The sequence below is a fragment of the Falco rusticolus genome, chromosome 5 (assembly GCF_015220075.1).
Source record: "Falco rusticolus isolate bFalRus1 chromosome 5, bFalRus1.pri, whole genome shotgun sequence".
Classification (NCBI taxonomy): Eukaryota; Metazoa; Chordata; class Aves; order Falconiformes; family Falconidae; genus Falco; species Falco rusticolus.
In genome coordinates this window covers 34,640,649-34,661,955 of record NC_051191.1, presented here as the reverse complement: position 1 = coordinate 34,661,955, position 21,307 = coordinate 34,640,649, and the positions used below count along the sequence as shown (strand labels likewise).

At 39.1% G+C, this 21,307-nt stretch overlaps 1 protein-coding gene across 2 annotated transcripts in view; it reads right to left on the bottom strand.

Annotated features, from left to right (window-relative positions):
* Window positions 1–21,307, bottom strand: part of PTPRR (protein tyrosine phosphatase receptor type R) — a 148,384-nt gene that overhangs the window by 115,253 nt on the left and 11,824 nt on the right. For both annotated transcript variants that reach the window (XM_037390050.1, XM_037390051.1), the window contains exon 2: window positions 18,882–19,186. In XM_037390050.1, the coding sequence (XP_037245947.1) occupies window positions 18,882–19,186 (305 nt within the window). The remainder of the gene's footprint in view (window positions 1–18,881; window positions 19,187–21,307) is intronic.

Sequence of the window (21,307 nt, the reverse complement as noted above, 5' to 3'; positions counted from 1 at the left end):
AAACTTTGTAATCATGATTAAAAAGCAGCAGATTGTTTATAAAACAGCTATTAACACCAAATATTTTAATCAAGTAATACATTGCCAAACATTGAAACATCTGGAGAGTCACAACTACAAGTATAAAATTATAATTCTGTCCACAGTTGTATGTTAACTTACCAGGACTAAATACAGGGTGCATTCTTGCAAATATGCCTCAGCACCAGCATAACTGCATAAAATGGGACTACTCTGGAGAATAAATAGATGTCTCCTGTTTGAGATGGGATTTCCACAGCTGTATTGTTTAGCAGCTACATGAGATTTCGCTCTGTAAACTTGTAGTTTGTCCATGTTCATTTGTCTGGATACTGGCAAGATTACCTCAGGCCCAAAGCAAGGTCTACACGACAGCCCCCAAGGCACCTTAGATCAGCTTAGGTATGTCAACACTGCAGGGAGTGCTTGGGTCACCAAGCGTCTGTCCCAGATCCTGCTAACACAAACACCTGTGCCCTTCCCACATAGTCCTACCCAAGAAGCCCTCTTTGATTCCTGTCATCATCCATCAGATCCTCATAGCAAAAAGGAGAGGAAAGAATGACCCACGGCAGCCATCAGTACTCTAGGCACGTGGCCTTTCCCAAGAGATGTGCCTCCTTTGTACCTAAAGGAGGTCACTCCAAGCCCAGGCGCGGCTCCCTGCCTATGGGTGGCCCTACCTCAGCACGCCAGCTGTTGGCAGCGATAGCCCCTCTGCAGAGATGGGGTAGGAGGCCAAGCAGCCCCTGTGGTTAGCTGGGCTCTGGCCACGTGTAGTAGCTGCCAAGACACACAGCAGCACACAGGTAGGGAAGGTCCGCAGAGCTTGCCAGGACTGCACATCCCCAACCTGGGCTATGCCATGGCGGCACTGGCACAGAAAACGAAAGGAAGGCTTTCACATGGCTCCTGTGCCAAGTGACCTGCCACCACGGTTTTCCAGCTTGCTGTCCAAGGATAGCCACCAACGTAGACCTGCCAGAGTGAATGCCTGGGGTGGGATCTCTCATTCAGGCTAGAGCCTTGCTCCCAGCAGGGATTCAGGTGCTCTTCTGGCAGCTTAGTCATCTCAGGCCAGAGGAGGACAAGGTGCCCTTCCTCTGTCATAGCATCACTAAAAGGTCAGGCTGTGCCTTCAAATTGGCCATGATGCTTAAGGGCACACATGCTGGCAGACATGCCCAGTTCCCACTGGGGGTATGGGCAGGTATACGGTTATCTACAAATTTGAGGGCAGTAACCTAAGTACCCGCTCGAGAAGAGATATTTCACAGTCCTGCTGTAGCCCCCCAAACTTGCACAGACAATCGATGGCCCAGCATGCTGCATGGCGAGCTAAGGGAGCAGCTGACTGAACCAAAACACCCTGTGTGAATGCAGGTACCATGACTAGAGTCTGCTCCAACAACTACCAAAGTTAAATCTCCACAAAAGCCACATGCCTTCAACTCATTAGTTCTGTCAGTTCTAGTAATGTAAAGTCTTTTATAGATAGATAGGTAGATGAGAACATATTGATTGGTAACATTTATATGACTAATCAAATTTACATATATAAATCTATATAAATTACAAATACAAGAGATCGATACTTATCACTTTTGCCGTGCAATGCCTGATAAAGATAGGTTGCTTCCCAACAGAAGGAAAAGCACACAAAACTGAGATGGCAAGTGGAAACTTCACAGTGAACTCCTGTAATTTATTTTCATAACTACAGCTCTCAAATACTGTTGATGAATTGCCATTTCTTCATGATCTTAATACACAGTGGTTAACAGAGACTTGGGAAATATATACACAGTATGTAAAATGCCTTTAATAAAAGCAATTAGACAGCTGAACGAATATTGTTCATTACCACCTATGAGTACAGGGACATCTGGTGGACGGTACTGTGATTTGATACTATTTTACTTAATTTCATTAGATATTTTCCTCCAAAACTCCACAGAGTACAAATTCAATCTATTCAATGGCCTACGCTTAAGAAATAATGCATATTTCTATATTGCTAAGTGACTTTGACATGTACAGCTTACAATAAATTAATCTTAAATGAGCGTTTATTTCAGCTGAGATAATTTTTATTGTGTTTGAGCAGACACTAATTTGGTTTCTTTTAGTCACCACTCATGTGGCAAATGTGAACCTTTTCAAAGTTAAGAAATATCTTTTCTGTAACTCTTTATCAAAAATAGCAAAACTGCATCTTGAACTTCAAAGCATATTTTGGTTCTGAGTTTAAATGGGATTTTCAGAAATCACTTATATCATCATTTAATTCCAGGTCTGCAAGCATATGGGTGTACGTACATGCTTCACAATAATCCCCACCTTCAATCCAGAAGACCGTGGAGGACTGCAAAAGCAAGGCAACCCTATACCAACAGTAGGAATATTCTCCAGCTGTTTTTTCCTAGCTTATCACAAGCAAGTAAGTAAATAGGTTCACTCAGAGTGAACCGCAGCAGTTAAATGCCATGATAAATTAAATAATAATAATAATTAAAATAAAAACAGACAAAACCTTCTCACTAAAAGCAGTGTTGAGAACAACTGCCATACTGTCACAATATATGTTGAGAAGATGCACATCACGGTTCAAGAAAATGTCTGCATATTCACAGCATTGTCAGAGAGCTGGTAACAGAAGGGCCCTCGGCAAAAAACAAATGTGCACAGCAGAGGGGAAGACTTATCCAGGGAACCAAAAAGAAGTGTGGGCTAAAAAAATATGTAAAAATGGAGAGGAAATAGAGATCAGTAAAATGGTTTGAGGCTACAAGGAGCAGAAGACAAAAGGGAAAAGAAAGGCTAAGATGAAGGTGACTAAAAAACAAAGGCAAACCAAGACCTTGGTAGTAGCCTGGGGCTTACTGAGCCCAAGGTAGTACTGAAGAGATGCAAAAAGGAGAGGTAGAATAGCAGAGCATGAGAAGAATGAGAAGATGTGAGAAGAAGGGATGAGTGCATGGGCAGAAGTGTGCAGAAGAACAATGAGGCACTCCAAGGAGGGAAGCCGAGCTTCACTTCCAGCAGGTATATGAGGGCATGATCAAGCAAGATGAATACGCTATTTAAAGTATTTTTCCAATTTCAAATTTTTTATGTAAGATTAGATATTTGCCCAATCATAGTCTGAAACCCAAACACATGTTAAAAACAAGATGTGACAAGGGTTTGATGAGGAAAGGATTAAAGGATTTATATGACTTGCACACAGCAGAGTCAGAGAAGGAGTAGATGAGAGGGACTGTTTGAATGGATGATGAGACAAATGTCTTAACTAGGCATCACAGACTAGGTATTTTGGAGTCATGAACTCCAGCAAACTTATTACAGGAATGAAAGATAAGAATAAAAAAGGGTACAGAATACTGCACATGGTTAGCCAAAACAGGAAAAGATGGGGGGGGGGGGGGGGGGGGGGGGGGGAAGGACATAGGAAAACTGCAGCAACGTCCTTGTGAATTAATATTTTTGAATACATTACATGCCTGATTAGATGGAGAGAAATTATACTGGGCAACATAAAATGTATCAGTTAGAACTCTTATAAGTTTCACATCAATTCACATCAGTAGTATTAAATTGTAAGTACCAGAAGGAAATATAATTTAAGGAAGAATGAACAATGCATAAGTAATACAGTGCAAGTTTACCTGAAATAATTGTCTAGTTGACATTATGATTTTAAAATTAAATGGCTCCTGATTATACATAGAGAATTTTTAAAAGGCTTCCATGGATAATAAACGATCTTTCCTAACAGGGAATAATGGAGTGTGCTAGATGCACCACACTGCGTTTTTATTCATTCCTTTCTCTTTATGTAACCTTTCTGGTATTGCCTGTGAAAACCAACTTCTGCCTTCCCACTTTACCAGATAAAGCACATGGACTGCATGTGGTCTTATCTCCCTGTTCAGAAATACTTGCCTGTGTTTTTATTTTATACTGTTTCCTTTAATTTTTTTTTTTTTTTTTTTTTTTTGCAAGGATGCAAAAACTCCTGGCTATCTAGGTTGCATGAGGAACTCAGTGAAACTTTACCAGGATAATCTGTGTTGAGTCTCATGCCAATACACTGCCTCCTGATTTTGCACAGGCTGTTTGTTAGCAAAAGAACAATTAAGGATAGGTTCCTTCTCCAGCTCCTGTCCCCAGAATTTCTTCTCAAAATTGTGAGTCTTATACTGCTGAAAAATAATATATTGCTGATAATCTCACTAATGGCCAACCTGCTGAAGACCTGGAGACTGATTTACTTTGGAACAAGCAACAGATCTGTGGTTAGAGCTTTATACTGCCTATGGGAGACCTCAGCTCCAGTCCCTAATCTGTATATGCTTGAGGATAAAGAATTATTGCTTCGTCCTCCATATGCCACATGATTAATTGAATAACTAGACTTCCAGACAAATCTTATTCCTCCAACACCACAGAGTACACTCAGTCCAAATAATTAAATGAGAATTGATCTGGAAAGTAGAGCAAAACATTTCAGTATGTAAAAGAGACTTGGCTTTCTGTAACTCCCATATATTGAAAGCAAGACCAATCTCAAGTACACTGAAAACACCCCCTGCATAAGCCTGTCTCAGGTCTATCCTAAAACGTAAACAAAGACACTAAATAACCTGATTTGGATGATTTAACTAAAACTCTCCTTGTGCCTCTTGGCTCCCACCCAGATGTGGCAAAAGAGGTGCTGGAACCTGAGTGCCCATTGTAGCTCTATGCCTTGAGCTCTGGGATCTTGGCCATTTTGTGATACATTACTTTCATTTCCTCCCTACCTCCCAATCAAAAGGTCTATATAATTCCTTTTTATTGCAGGTTTTTTGTTTGTTTGTTTTTGGTTGGTTGGGGTTTTTTACATCAAACCTCGAAATTCTTTAAAAATGGAACTTTGTTTTGGGGATATCTCTGCCTTGAGTTTTTGACTCAGACTTCATTTCAGTGGTTCTTGATCAGCCTCATGTACAGCTCAATTGCTACAAGGAATAGGTGATCCACACCATAACTAATAAGCAATTAGAGAGCTACTTGGCAGCTGATGTGATATCAATTTTGCATTGCATTGGCCTCAAAGTAATTTTGAGAGAAGTCCACAATGAAAGACAAGGGAAAGAAAAAGAAAGCCAAACTTAGAGGCAGTCAGTCGGCCTCCAGTCAGAATAAGATGTAAGAAATCAAAGATGTAGCTTATATGTTAAAGTAGACCAGCCAAGAAAATAAATTACTGTGTATTGGAGTCAAAGGTTATAGTCAAGGCCTTTCTATTACAACTGGAGAAACAATGATAGCAGTAACATGGCCAAGAGAGCAAAGATCAATAGCACTAGAGCAATGGATGGAAAGGGTTATAAAAACATCAAGACAAAGAAAAGCCAGCAGCCTCTGCCAAACTTACACAACTGCGTTTGGCAAAGGCAGGGACCACTGGGACCGGCAACACACAAGACATTAATGAGGCCACAGTGGTTCAACAGTCCTTTCAAGTAGCAGATACGTATTTCTGAAGTATTTAGTTTCTTCAGTGATTGATCAAGAGATGAATAAGCAGCATGCCAGATGCACTGGATTCTTCCTTTAAAGTCTCTTACCTTTAATGAAAAGAATTTACAGGACTGTGCTCGTAACAAATGAGGACTGATGCACTGGCAACCCATGAGTCAAACAGGGCACACCAGGGAAATTTTGGCTAGCTCCCAGGAAAGCCTACAGCTGTAAGACAAGCCAAATTTACAGTCCACTGAAAGATAACAGTAGAAAGCAAAAGTGAATTTGATGTGGGTGAAGAGGAAGCATTGCCAAGGACTGAACACACCTTGTTGGCCAACCACCCAAACTGGTAGCGTTACAGAAGAAAGATCAGTTACATGAGAACAAAAGAAAGGGTTTGATTGTGGGTAGGACAGCTGGAAACATCTGAGTCTGGCCTAGAAATACATTCCCTGGCCTAAAGATACAGTCAGTGCTGAGTTGCCCTTGGATTTCAGTTTAATGACACACAAATGCAGAGACACCAAAGCTGCCCTTAAGCAGTGGTAGCTCAGTCAGGAGGATGCCATAACTCAGTGCTGATATTGATGCTTCTCATGTTCTGCAACACATTCCCTGGCACTGGGACTCCAAGGGACTTTTTGTTAGAGATGGCCAGCTCTGTGCACTGATGCTAGGCCTTGGCTAGCATCTTGATGTTAGGTCCTGATAGATGTGAGCTAACTCTGTGCCCAGTACATCTACACCATGATCTTACTATGTTAAATTGTTATATTATTACATTACATTACCAAGGTTTATTTCATTATCTACAACATCCCTTAGTCCCTCACTTTGAATAATGAAAAAATAATTATAAAAATATCCTACTCAACACCTGGACAGAAATAAATAGGATCCTTGTAAATAAGCTCCTTATCTTTACTTTTTCTTAGCATATTTTTCACCACCACAAAGATGTGCTATTTGTACTGAATAATATTATTGTCAGACTGGATCTTTTAACTTTTTAGAACCAATATTGTAAATCCATTTATCTGTGAAAAAAATTCCTAAAGTATTTTATTAAAGCAACTCTGGTCATTTTGGCATAGACATGTATTACTTTGGCAGAGCAAGCTTGTTGTTTGAGTCTCACATTAATTTCAGCATGTATGCTGTACTCTCATTTCATAAGTGATGCAAAATGTTTATTTTGGCCATCATCTTAATGAGATTTGATTCCAGGAAGGAAACCATTAAAGGTGATAAAAAGAGAGTTTAAATTAACATGTTTAAATACAAGTGAAGGGGGGAAGGGGGGAGGAAAAAAGGTATTTTCTGTGGTGTTCCCTTGTCTCTGCTGGCATGAAGGACTGTGCATAGAATGAACTACTTAACACAGATACTCTAAATCTATGCCTTTGAAAGAGGAAGAAAGCTCACTCACATTTACTGTAAGAACAGCCATCTTTTGTTCCTGGATCATGAAGCCATTTGAAGCCTTTGGAATTGTTTGGGCAAGACAAGACTTAATCTGATAAACACAATACTATCCTATCATGCTTGCTGAGCAAGTTAAAGTAGAACACGAATAACTTTCATTGACCAGAGGAAGACAGTAATTACAATAGAAAAAAATATGACTAAAGTAGCACTGCTCTGCAAGTATTTTTAATGTATCAGGCCCTCAGCCTTCTAAAATTAATTAATGCTTTAATGAAAGTTGTCTATTATCTGACTAACAAATCTAGTTTTTCTAATATCCAGCTACCCTGGCTTTCAATTAGACTCAATAAGACTCAAAGAGCCAAGAACTGATGAGAAGGGACATCATACATGATTTATGGATGTCCTACTTTTGTGTATGGTACATTTATTATTCTACTTAATGCTTTCATATGGTTTCTAATTCATTCATTAGTGAAAGACTCACGTTACAGTTATCTCATTAAAGGTTATATCAATTTTCAGGCAGATTCTTAAGAAGCATATTTAGAAATTAAAGCTACAATCATTTTTTTTATTTAGCGTATGGATTTCAAATTATCTATTTAATTATTGTCCTATTACCTATTTCTAGAGGGGTCAGTGGTTTTGGGTGGGGTTTTTTTTTTGTTTGCTTGTTCTTTTGTTTGTGGGGTTTTTTTTACAGTTTTCTTGAACAACATTCAATAGCTTTCTTGCTATCTCATTATCTGGGTGGTCTTTTAAAATTTCAGTTTATGTTTCCTTATTCTCCCAACTCCAGTCAATAGTCTTTTGTTCCAACCATAAAAGTATGTATACAGCATGCCAGAGAGGTGTTCCTACAGCTAATAATCACCTTCCTTCTCCCATCCCATCCATCCTTTAACAGAGTCTTTCTACCATGGTCAATCTAGAAACGCTTAAAACTAAGTTTATGTCATAGTAGGCAATGGACAAAGGGGAGAGGCCTTTACGTAGTGTAGCTATAGTTTAAACAGAAAATAGTGGAAGAAAGGGAGTGAGTATTGTAATTTTCAAGTTAATGTCTATTGCCTGTATACACTTTCTCTGTGGCTAATTAGGCAAAGCCACAGCGTCCTGTAGCACCATTCCAGAGAAAGCCTATGAGAAAGGTTTTGGCAACAGCATCTGCTTCATGCTTATTTTTCATCATCACCTTAGGACAAGGAATATAATTTCTATGCTGGTTTAGCTTTACTTTGCCTGAAGAATGCAAAAGCTCTAACAGTGCAGTCTTTAAGGTCATTCTTCCACTAACCTAAAACATTTGTGTTTTAATGACCTGTAAACTCAGAAGACTGCACTACTATAGAGCTGCATGGTACAGTACCTGAAATTAAAATGTTATAACATGAAATAATTTTTATTACATGAAATTGAAATATCTCTATTTGTAAAGGTTAGCCTCCAGAGCTGTGTTCTTAATTAGACAATACATTACACGTTGCACAAAGAAAGCATATCAGCAACAATTTGGCTAAACAGTGCAGAAAGCTGTAAGTGTTGCCAGACCACCACAGGACTGTAACAGAAATGACCCTTATTTCTCTCAGTATGTTTTCAAAAAGAAAACAAGATTACTACTACAATTAGTATCAGCAAAAAGATAACCTCTTATTCTAAAAACACCAACAGGAAAATGGGCAGAACCCATGAAGTTAAATTCAATCAATGGCATTGTGTAAATCAAGCAAAATTTACTTTAGCATATCGTAAATCTAAAAATCTTGATTTATATTGTCATTGATTTCTGTGCTACAGTTTATTACAGAATGACCATTCCCAAGGAGAATGTGTGTCCTCAGCCAGTCTGTACAAAGCAGACATTCCACTATTATTCTCCAACAGCTAATAAATGCTGAAATGTAAATCTGTTTCAATTTATGTTTAAATAAACACAGATAAAACATATGCAGTCAACCACTTTCCTACACTATTCAACGCCATTGTATTAGCAGTCTGGTTATATACCCTCAACACTTTTCATGATGCTCCTACTATATACTCGATTCAGAGCACTGTATCCACTAAAAGAATTTTCTGCTGGTTTATTGTGGTGCAGAGCCAAATACGAATTATCTCCATTACAAACTGTCAGTCATGACTGACCTTCAAAGGAAGGACAGCAAAACATTACTTAAATGCTTTTAGCAACCACAACAAAGACAGACAAAGGCTCTGTACCTCTCTGCTTACCTCCCTGGCTTATTCCGCTTTCCATGAACCGTTTTAATACTGAGGTGACTGAAAAAACATCATTCAGTTGACAGCTATGCAATCCTTTCAAACTCCAATATCCTCCCAGCTTGTGCATTTCATTTCAGAATTCAATATTTATTTTTTGCAAAAGAGATGCTGAAGTGCAGTAATTCTTGATCTATGAAGCATTATAAAAAGTGTGTTCAAAAGACCATCTTCTACTGCCTAATAATGTTTGTCTGTTTCACTGTGTTTTAAAAACATCACAAATTAATGTGGCGATGGTACAAAGAATTATTATTTTTCTTATTCAAAGGCAATTTTTATAAGGTTTAATATTTAAAGGGTTACATACAAGAACACATTATTAACCATGTATTGAGGAACTTTACAGAAGCTGTCACTTTTCCTAACAATGTCAGAAATGAAGAACCAAAAGGATTATTCCAGAAGCTGAACTGCCAGATCCAACAAAACACTGACAGATAAGGAAACACATGCTGTCTTTTTATCTGAGTGCCCTTTATCTGCCTTTTAAATGTCACTGTAGGGGACTTCGGTTTTCATAAAGATAGCTCTCTGAGGGCACTAAGGGATTAAAAAAAAAAAAAAAAGAAGAAAAAGTTCTTCTTCAGTCTTTATTCCTGAACATTATCAACACAACGCATATATTTATTGCGGGAAGTAGTGACTGAATTGTTTATGTGTCATGTGTCATGACCCCAGCACAGCCATTTTGTTCGTATGGTTTTGAATGTCAAGCATGTGTGATTCCACCGAGAACCCGTGTGCCAGGAAACCTCCCCTTTCCTTAGTCATATTTAGGCAGTAATAGGTTTCAGCCCACTTGTAAAAGGAACACAGAACATTGATAGCAGTACAGAAATCTCCTGAATTTCTGCTGTACTGTTCAGGGTAATGGAGTCAGTGCGGTTACAACTGGCGAGGAGTGCAAGGCTACCTCCAAAGCTGAATGCTGAAACACCCAAAATGCAGTTTGGGCACTGTCATAAAAAAGGTCAAACAAAGAGCAAGGATGGAAAATCCACTGATGTCAAAATTTCTGGGTCTTTTCTCATGGAATTCAGTATAGCATGGCACAGAAATGATACATTAGCCTACTTCAATCAGAGGAATAAATGCAGTCATGTAAGCAATAATGAGGCAGCAGGGGGGGCTTGTTTGTGGGGTTTTTCCCTATTTCAGAAACCAAGTCAAAACACGTACAAGAAATTTGTACTGGATCAGCCCAAGATAAACACTTCTCTGAATATTCAGTTTGCTGAAACTATGTGTTTTGGTTCACACAAATACTTTCACCTGTGAATATGAGGTAAGTGGTACCCTGTACCCCTTAGTTCAGTGAAATGAGAAAGACTCAGGTTCAGGTTTTGCCTCTACCTCCTTTAGAGCAACGCTTTGAGAAAGGACTCCCACATTTGGGTAAACAGTCTTTCTCCACATGTGAGTTCCTCTGAACAACTGAGGTATCTTGAAAATGCTTAAGCAAAAGTGAAGGTCTTTGATTTGGCTGCAACTGTGGCTGAATTCTATCCAATTTCATGGAAAATCTCTTGTTTTGCCACCAAAAAAAAACCAATCAAACACCCCCCCCCCAAAAAAAATAAATTAAAAAATCAATAAGGAATTTCCTGGAGGACAAAACCCAATAATTTGAAGAATGGAAAAACATAGGTAGATTCTGTTCTGCTACATGTAAGTGTCTACTTTATAGCTGGGATGGGCCAGTGATAGGAATATGCAGCTGAAAGAAGAAGTATGGAACAGCTGACGCTTTTTCACAGATAAATTGCACAATGCTAACTGCCAATGCTGCCAATGAAACTTTAGGCTTCAGCTTAAAAACATGTAACATGCCTGCTCCTGAAATCCATTTTTCATTTAACTGTGCAGCTTATGAAAAAAATTAAATGACTTCAAGAAACATGTTCCCTTAATTAAAAAATGCAGAGAAAAGAAAACTTTGTGACCAATAAAGATCTGGACAATTTGTGAAAGATATGACTAACTTCTGTGCAAGTTTATCATCCCACTGAATGTTACAGAAAAATAATCCCAAAGTTGCTAGCAGTAAGATAATCGATTAAAACACTGGGTTGCTGAATATCCCACCATTTTTTTAACATTTTGCAAGTCATATAACAAGTGCCTTAAGGAGATTTTAGTGCATGTTACAACCTAATGCAATCTTTCCTGTTTTTCACAAAGACTGACAGCAAACACAATACCATGATAATGGTTCAGCATGCAATTATCCCTGCTGAAGTGCACAGAAGGAAGCAGCAAGCAAATGAGGCCAACTAATGCAGACTCTCTAGATCTCATTGTGCAAACAAAATCCAGAATGACAGAGCTGCAGGCTACCAGGTCTATTTGCAAGCCTTGCTGCAAATATGTTATGTCTAGTAAAATTACTTAAGAAAGGACTGAGATAACGGTGAGCATCATTCTCATTAGAAGGTGGATGTGAGTCTAGATGTCAAATACTGGGAAGACTGATGTTTGGGGTCATGATATAAAGTGCAAAGGAACACAATAGTGATTATAACAATCTCACTATGGGTACTGATTGATACTGCCCACTGTTGTAATGTGTGACTAACATTTAGAGCTTGTAGCCATTCAGCACTGTATTTATAATAAGGTCTTAAAACTTCACTGTCTATTAGTATGGGACTTATCCTCTGTTGTTCCAAGCATCAGACAAACACATGACCTGGAAATGGAGAGGGACATAGTTGATACCTTACTGGATGTTGAGATCTTACTCCTCAGGAGGCTCCTTTGAGAAGTCACTGCAGAGGCATGATTTTCTCTTTATGCCTCCTCTGCCTGGTCCAGTGCCAATCCCTCTCTCAGGCTGGCAGTAACAGACATTAAAGTCACAAAAAGTGACATCTGACTTTGTGTTATGTTTCATAGACAGCTAGCTTGGCTGTCTGCCCCAGCACTGGTTGACCTGCCACTTTATGGACTACTTGTTCTCCTCACTCATAATTTTTTGCCTTATTCTCACCTCATTTTGTAGCTTAATATACTTTCAAAAGTATTTTGATCACCTCCTCACAGGGTCTACAGAGGGAGTGAGCTTAGGGTAGTTTTACCGAATGGGAGAAGTAGGATACAGAGAGCCCTCTGAGTCCCAGAGCTAAGCTGTGTGTGGTCTTTCTGCACACCAGAAGCTAAATGGCCTTTGGAGTCAGAATCTGGCAGACTCAAGGCTGAGACCCCAGGTTCATCCAGTATTCAGAAAGAAGCTCCTTAGTCACTTCTATTATTATAATATAGTATAACTACATCTAGCCACAGATAGAACTATATATACATACATCTACATCTATCCCAGTGAAAATTAGGACATTACTGTACAGGGTGTAATAGGAAGATAAAATTACCATTTCAAATAACTTCCAAACTAACTGTAGTACAACGTATCACGCAACAGATGATGGAAGGCAAACAATTCATGAGCAACAACAAGCCACTTGCTGCAGAACTGTTGTAAGAACATCCTCTGCCTTATCCATTCCTCTTCCCTCCTCTCCCTCCCAAACAAAGAATGACTTTTGGTCTGTGGTCTCTTAAAAGCAGTCCTAAATTTCTGGTCTAATGGATCACTCTCAGCTATCAAAGATTCTCACAGGCTTATATGCGTTTTTATCAGACTGAGACAGAATCATTTGAATGTAACTTTGCGGATTGTTTGCCATGGCCTTACTGGGCCAGTTAACTGGGTGGATGCTGTGCCAGCAAAGGCTGCCACAGTATTTGAAAGAGAGAAGAGCTCCTAACAAGAACAACTGAAAAAAAGGAAGATACTTTATCTTATTTCAAGGCAAGGTATCCAATATCAGTGAAAAAAAAACCAGTAAGAGATTATGAAAAAACAGTCAGTGGAGTGGACAGCTGGGGAAATCTGAAATAATGTTTTTTCACTAATAACCTATCAGAGCATCTTCTCTTCTTGGGATTCTCAGGTCATTTACCTTCTGGTACACAGAAAGATCACACACAGCTTGGTGCTGTGACTCAGAGGGCCCTCTGTGTCCTACTCCTCTCATTCAGTAAAACTTCGTGACTTAGCCTTGAAAAAGAGGGCATCTTATATTACCAAAATACCACTGAGAAGAAACATGCATTTTTCATCTGAAGAAAAGTAAAAAGCAAATTCCATAGACATTGTTCCATTTTTATGAGTAGAAAACTATATTAAGTGTCTCCAAAAAAATGTACCTATAAGATTTTTTTTAAAAAAAACTGGAAATGATTGGAGGGATTGGATGCCCCCACCTTTTTATCAAGCTCTCTTCATACAGTTGTTCTTATGGTACTCCAACAACGCCCATCAGTAGAGGCAATTTCAATGTTCAGAAAGTAGGGTTATTTTGTAGTCTGGTTCCCTTTCTTTGGCTGATCTTTAAAAGGAAGAAGCAAGTCTTGCATCAAAAGTCTTGAGTGGATACATAAAGGAAGAGAGATCAGGACATGCTGTATGTTACTACAGGGCCTTAGGGATGACATTCCACATGGAAACCATGGTTTCATAGAAAGTACAAAGAATTAGAAAAACAGACATTTCCAGCAGAAAAAAAAAAGATGTGGGAATAATGAAATAAGATATAGGGAAAAGAAAATTCTGGGCCTTGACATTTGTAATTAAACCTGCTGCATCAGGAAATGGGGAACTTAGACGTGTAAGGCCATGTCAGTAAGCAAGTAAAAGATGCATCTTCTCTGAGTATGTAGTATGAGCAAAACTAGACAAGAGGATACAGCATTATTTATGGGATAAATTTGACGTAAGCGTAAAAGCAGTTCTGCTGTGGTTTCACAGCCTCATGGTTTTCAGCTACCCAAAGCCACCCAGAAGACACTTACTTGAACTGTGCCTAGATTTGGAAAGGATTTCCACATTATTTAAATATAAAATGTGTTGTTTAAGCTGGGATCAGCTCCAGATTAAGACGGCACTAAACATACATATCTCTGTATGTGTATGAATATATACAAATAGGTAAGTAGTCAGTGTGCAGTTGCTGCTTAAGCACCCACTATCATCAATAGAAATCTTGTCACTACAACCCTTTGGGATTAGGGAAATAGTCAGTTCACCCTGAAGCAGACATCAAGGCTACATTCTACTAGCAGATGAAATGTGTCTGATACTTTTCTCTGGCAGTGTGAAAACTGATGTGGAAATGGCCCATGTCAGTACTCATCTCCAAAACAGGATGACCACATCGACTTTGGATATGGTCCCTGATCTATACTAATTTCCCGATAACCCAGAAATTGTTTAGAAATGTGCTAGATAGCTTAATAGACTACCAATAGGCTAGATTTCCACTGCCTATACTGAAGCTTGAATACCTAGTTCACATGTGGTTATCTATCTATTTATAGAAACATACATTTGTGGACTTTTCCACTGAACCCTCTCTCCAAGCACTAGTATCACTAGCACTGTGCTCTTCAGTGTGCTTGAAGGCAGACGGTTCAAATACTGGTGACAAAATAGATGTAATGGTATGGCAGAGGTATAGTTCTGAGCCATTCAGCCTTATGCAAAATGCTATGCAAAAGGCAACATAAGCTCTGTAGCTGCCTGTGAATCTTACATCCTATTGACATTAGCTGAGAGAAACTCTAATTAAATCAACTCAGTTCAATAACTCATGTAAACCAAACAAAACTGATGTGCTGAATTTAATGCTACTGTAGAGTTTCCAAGCAACAGAAAAAGAGACAGATTTTCACATTTATATAAGAAGGTATATAGTAATACCAAGGTGTGAAAGGGAAAATTTTGATATATTGAGCAAATTTATTACCTTTACATTTCTGAAACACTTCACGGGATATAAGTGAAAAAAGCATCTGAGGAGCTTGGCCCAGTCCTAGTACAACACATTTGTGTGCCCAACAGAGACTCTGGACATACCATACTGGCAGGCTACAAGGGACGATGCTTTAGCACCTCCATGAGGAGATAATTAAGACCTAGTGTGAGCTGTAACCTTCACTACAAGTCCTTCTGCTTTTCTCTCAAGTTCATCCCTAACTACATATACATATGTATGTGCATTTTTTAACAAGTGCATTAGACAGTAACATTTTTAATCATAAGTAGTTGGATCCACAGACTACTTCTACTTTCCACGTACTGCCTTGACCTTGGTGGTGCTCACATTCAGTATTGGAAAGACTTGGAATAAACACAAATAGACATTTGGAGAACTTGATCATTTCACTACTAACTCTCTAATATCTTGGATGATTGTGTAGTTTCTGAGATCCAAAATAAACCCATACAAATAGAAAACCCTTGAGTATTACAAAAAAGTATATAATTCCATATGTTAACCAAGCAATTTTAATATGAGTTGGACACACATCATTTAGAGAGACAGCTAAACAGAACATATGGGTAAGCGCTAAGGCATTTATAGAACAGTCAAAATGCTTCTAAGAGCTCTGGATTGTCCTCACTTCCCTCAGCAAACAATGTGCACTGAACACACACACACGGACACACACACACAAAAAAACACAACCAAACCCCAAACCAACAGGAACTTAACACTGGGTAATGTGACGGAAAGGCTTCTGTTAGTTATTTAAAACTCACTCCCAGAAAATAAATCCTTGCTCCTTAGGCAAACAAGCACTACAATTTCCCCAGGTTCAGTAAAATTACTGCTTAGCATGCATTCTTTATTGATAGTCACAAAACATCACTTTTTGACACAATACCTGCAGAATTCCTGGCTTCATAGCACTCTGCTGTGCATTGGCAACATTTTGCTTATCAGATGGTCCAGTCCTTAGCACAAAATGTAACCTTGTAATAATTCTACATTAAGCATCTTTTCACCCTACATTTCTACCTCGATGATGAAGAAAATGGACCTCAAGACACTGAAATTAGATTTAATTCAGTTTCCTCCCCTCTGCAGAGACACAACAGCACTGATTTATTTCAAAAAAATAACCCCCGTTGCTGGCTTTCATACTAAATCACAATGTGCTCTAGTCATGTAACTGGATTACTGGAAGCATTAACACTAGCAATTGCCCTTTCAAGTTGAGCAACCAACAGCATTGCTAAAGGCTGGAACAAAAAGGGTCAGACAGGGCAAAACAACAAATGTTGCTGCTCGCCCTGTATGATAAAAACTGAAAAGCAGCAACAAGCAGTAAATGCTAGTTTGAAACAAAGAGGGAGTGATATATGTGCGTTTAAAAAAAAAAAAAACACCACAAAACAAAACAACAAAAAAAAACCCCAAACAAACAAAAAAACCAAACAAAACACCAAGACTCCCCTGGCAATGACATTAACATTACAACGTACTTCAGGTGACATTCAAGAGCGAGAAACAAAATGTTGAAGTGCAGAGACCTGGAAGGAGCAGGACTGTGCTTGGATTATGGCAGCCACCCTGCTGTGGGACAGCTGCCCTTTGGAGGAAGACATCTTCAAAATTTCTTAGGGTGGGATTAGTCCAAGGAGCTGTCTGACTCTCAGCACCTCAGCTTTAAAACATATGCTTCCCCAATGGCTTTTTTGGAAAGGACGACATTAAAAGCAAACCAAAAGCACTGTCCTTCAACGCATCCAGAGGCAGCTGAAGATCCCAAGCTACAAACAGCTTTCATGTCGTGATTAGCTCATGCTGTTATGCCCCCCTTTAAAGCACATATGGTTCTCAGCCAGAACAGAAGGCTTCAGAGCAGCAGCTCCATCCTAGAAATGTAGTAGCAAAGCTTCAGACCGAGGTCACTTAATGAGAACTTAATGTAGATTTAATAGGTCTTTTCTTTATGTGACTACCAATTGAAACTCTGCCTCATTTAGCTTTTAATGCAGGCACAGAGCCAGTCAACTTAAAATCAAGGTAGCCCCAGCATATTTTGCAGGTTTCTTCCATTGCAAACTGAGAACTGACTCCAGAAGTGTGCAAAGCTCTACTAAAATAACAGGCCATAAATAACAGCATCATTTAACGAAAAAATGAGGGGCCATGCATATTCTGAGTTCCTTGCACTAACAGAAAGGTTTCACTTTCACAGAGGGTGAAATAATACTTGCTATGGAAAGAGAGCAGGTACCTTTACTATGAGGCTGGCCCTGCTAGTTTACACTAGCTTGGGGCATAGGTGTATCCAGCTTGCTTGGCATCTCCTCTTCCTGATCAGTACCAGTCAGTGCTGACTGGGGACTCTGTGTACAGTTGGCATGTCCCCGGTGAAGTAAGAATGTCAGAACCTTATTTTGCTCTGATACGGACACTTACATACAACTGAATCTAGTCCACTAACTATGCTAGCCATCTAATCTCAAAGTAGGAGGTCTTGTTCATGTGGGACGCAACAAGTCCAGAGCACAGGTTTTGAGCCTAATTCCCGGATAGTATTTTTAACTGTTAAAACTTTAATGTAAGACTAATAAAATTACTAGCCTTTTTTCACCCGATTATTCTTTTCTGTGTCACTAGCCTTTGTCGCATTTGGTGCGTTCACAAGGGCAGATCTCTAGAGGTACCACCAGTGTGAGGAACGCATACAAGATCCTGAAAGACTTAGTGTGCTAACATGCCTTAATGTTGTATGCTCTATCTTCTTTCCTTGTTTGTAAAGGCCATTCTCTTTTAATCTAGCATCTTCTGTACAGAGTAATTTACAGAATTAGGCAAATAGCTGCTGATTGTAATTAGTCACATTGTTCCAGTTTAATCTTTATTAGTTCATTCTAATGAGTACGTGAGCCATTATGAATGGTTATTCTTCCCTCCAGGAAGTAGAAGGATGAACCCAGTGCTCTTCTCCATAATCAAGCAGGGCTACCTATGCAGCAGGGTGAGGCAGAGCAGTGTCTGAGCAGAGCATATACAGACTCTGCCGTGCACTCCACAGAGGACAGCTCTACTCACAGTATGTGGCTCTACTGGCACGAAGCGTGAGGATGCAGCAGGGTGGCATCAACATACAGTTCCACTGACGTGCCCTCCACTGTAGGAGGGAGAACTGCCATCACTTTTTTTGAGAATGGGAAAGATCACATACAGTTAACTGAACAAGGACGGTCCCAGCCCACAGGTCACAGAAGGAGCACGTATGGCTTACACCAACAAAAACACAGGTCCTATTCTTTGCAAGAAACAGGCTTATTTTCAAACAACTATGTAAGCATTATGGTGGATTTACTGGGGAAATAGAAATGAATGAAACCTTTGTGTCAGCCTTTTAAAAATCTCCCTGCCTCTGTAGAATTGTTCCATAAAGTACATTTTCTTGTGCCCTATGCAGAATCAGTTTAAAAACCATGCAGCAAAAGCAGTGCAAACATCAATCAAGACAAGAGGACTAAATGCACTGGAGGTAAAGGTAAGTTCTTTACCTACAGAGAGGCTATATTTTCCACGGGTTCATCAGATTGCTTGTTGATCACTGTGGGCCTATATGAAAGCAAATTCCACTGAAGTGAAGAGATTTGAGTTGTGCAGTCATTATTTAGATTTAATGACCAGCCAGACAGTGGAACACAAACTTTCGATTCCCCACATAACAATCTGTCTGTATTTACCTACAGGCATATTTATTCACAAAAAAAAACCCCAAAAAACCACCTCCAGAACCCGGAAAAAGGCACTTACCACAACAATCACATTCGTTGCAGGAATAGGAAGATTTTCTATTTCCAAATCTTGACCAGTCATAGCTAACAGATTAAGGGATGGGTCGTAGGCAGGTCTGGGGAAGGTTGATTTAACAATTATTGCAGGGTGCAACCTGCTTATTTTGGTGTGGGAAGAGGAATGGAAATTTTGTTTGGAATTCTTATAGCTGTCAGTATCCAGACTTTTCTCCACACTCTGCACATGGTGATAAATGAACACAGGCTTTCCACTCTTTCGCTGATGAATTGCCAAAAAGTGGTCATTGTCTCCAGAAAAGCAGCCTGTAGAAAGAGAAGAATAAGTTTAGAATGTCTCTCTTGGATATTCTGTAGACGGCACTGGAAATGTGACGAGATCTTTGGGTTCTGCAAGATTTGGAAAGAATATTTGTGTAATATAAGAATTCCCTTAAAAACCCACAATGCAATTTCTATAGCAATAGCTTAACACTACAGACAGTCTACTAAGTACATGAAGTGTATCACATTCTTAAACTTCTTTTTACATAGTCTTTTAAAATGTTATTTATACTTCCAGCCAGGGCAACATTTCAAAAATGATGTGCAAGAGCAGAGCACACGCTGAGCCAAGTCCAACTTTTGTATTGATATCAACTCCAATAGGAAAACATGTGCAGTCCACTTTCCAATTCACCCAGTAATAGCAAATATGAGAATTGCTGTGATCATCTTCTATATATGAGGATTTGAGGAGAAAAGGCCAAGAACCAAATCCAAAAATCAGACTTAAACACGTAAGAAAAAGAAGAAAGGTAAAGTTCAGATGCCTGAGACCATAATCATAACTCTGCATTCCTTGTTCAGCTGCTTAAATCAGGAAACATTACAGTCCCTTGTTATGACCCAGCCTTCATCAAGCATTGCCTAGCCAGCCAACAGAGCACCTGGCTCGCTACAGAGGAGATACAGGTGTGTGCATTTAGCCATACTTTGCATACCCTGATGTTGGGCACAAAGAACTCTTAGATTACATGGTTTTAATAAACTATGTATTAGTAATAAATAAGTTTTCTTTTGATAGTCAAAATACTTTCTAATTATGCCTTTACAAAAGGAACCAGAACTAAATTTCTTTTTTTTTTTAATGGCTGAAACACAGTGAATCTTCCATGCCTTTATGAAGAACAGAGCAGCTATAACAGCCCAGTTCAGCTTCTAGTCTGGAAGACGGGCTGTCCCTCTGAGCAGTAAAATAGGCAAGGATCAGCTCCTTTACAGACAAAAAGTAACTGAAACTGCATTAGTCATCTACTGGAAGAGCGCTCTGAGAAACCCACTGTGCTACAAAAGGGACTTTGTGTTCTAAGAGAAGTGAACCCAGAGAGCTTGCTCTGATCAGCCTGGAATTTCCTCTTGAGAAGCTGTTGGAGTTAATGGCAATGTTGAATTTCTGTGCTGATTTTTAGTTTAAAATATATAAAATAAATGTTATTTTAATTCTCATAATGAGCTGTGAAGAACAGTTAAGAACCAACAACATGTTTCAATTCAGGTTGAACAATAAATCATTTTGCTCTATTCAGACTGATTTTTGCCTCTGATTTTTTTGCTTCTGTAAGCAAATCAAAATAATCAGTCATTTGCACAGCTCTACCCAGTGCCCTTAGGAGATCTCAGTGTAGGTAATTACATTCTGTTGACCTCATTTCCTCGAGAAATTTCAGTTAGGAAAATCAAGGACAATACCTTATTCATGCTACAGTATTGCCAAGCATCATCGGGAAACACATTCTCTGCCATAAGCAGGTCCATGTCAGTAGGCAGTAAAGCAATTTGTAACATACATGAGCAGAAAAGCAATATGAAGAAGACAACACAGAATCCTGCATTTTGCAGTACACTTAGAAATACTCCTATAAAGTACAATGCTAAACCTAAGGCTACTCTTTTACGCGGTAAAAACACACACCGGTAATTTCCTAGATAACCACTTAGGTCACATGTGTACATCTGTTGTCAGGTTTTGATTGGGAAGATGACTGGGAGCAAGAGGGAAAAAAAAAAAAAAAGGAAACTGCAGAGTATAGTCTTAAAGGTTGCTGAATTTCAAAGCTTGTTCAGCTTGCTGGGATCTCATTAAGCTTTGTGGAGGCTGGCTTCATTGATAAAATCCTGAGGGTTTGTCTTACCTAACAATGTAAAGAGTTGTGAATGGCAAAATAAAAACAAGAAAACATCAGCACTTCCCATAGCCACCTACTTCCCACAGTCACTTCTTTTTCATGTCTTCTGATCATAGATAAATACAGGAATGTAACTACAGACACATTTGGTGACTGTGGTTCCTCTTTGCTTCCTTCATTCCTACATCCTTGTTTCTGAGGAGTTTCTCCACTGTGATTCTCCTGGAATTCTTTATATTGTACTTCCTACACACTTAAA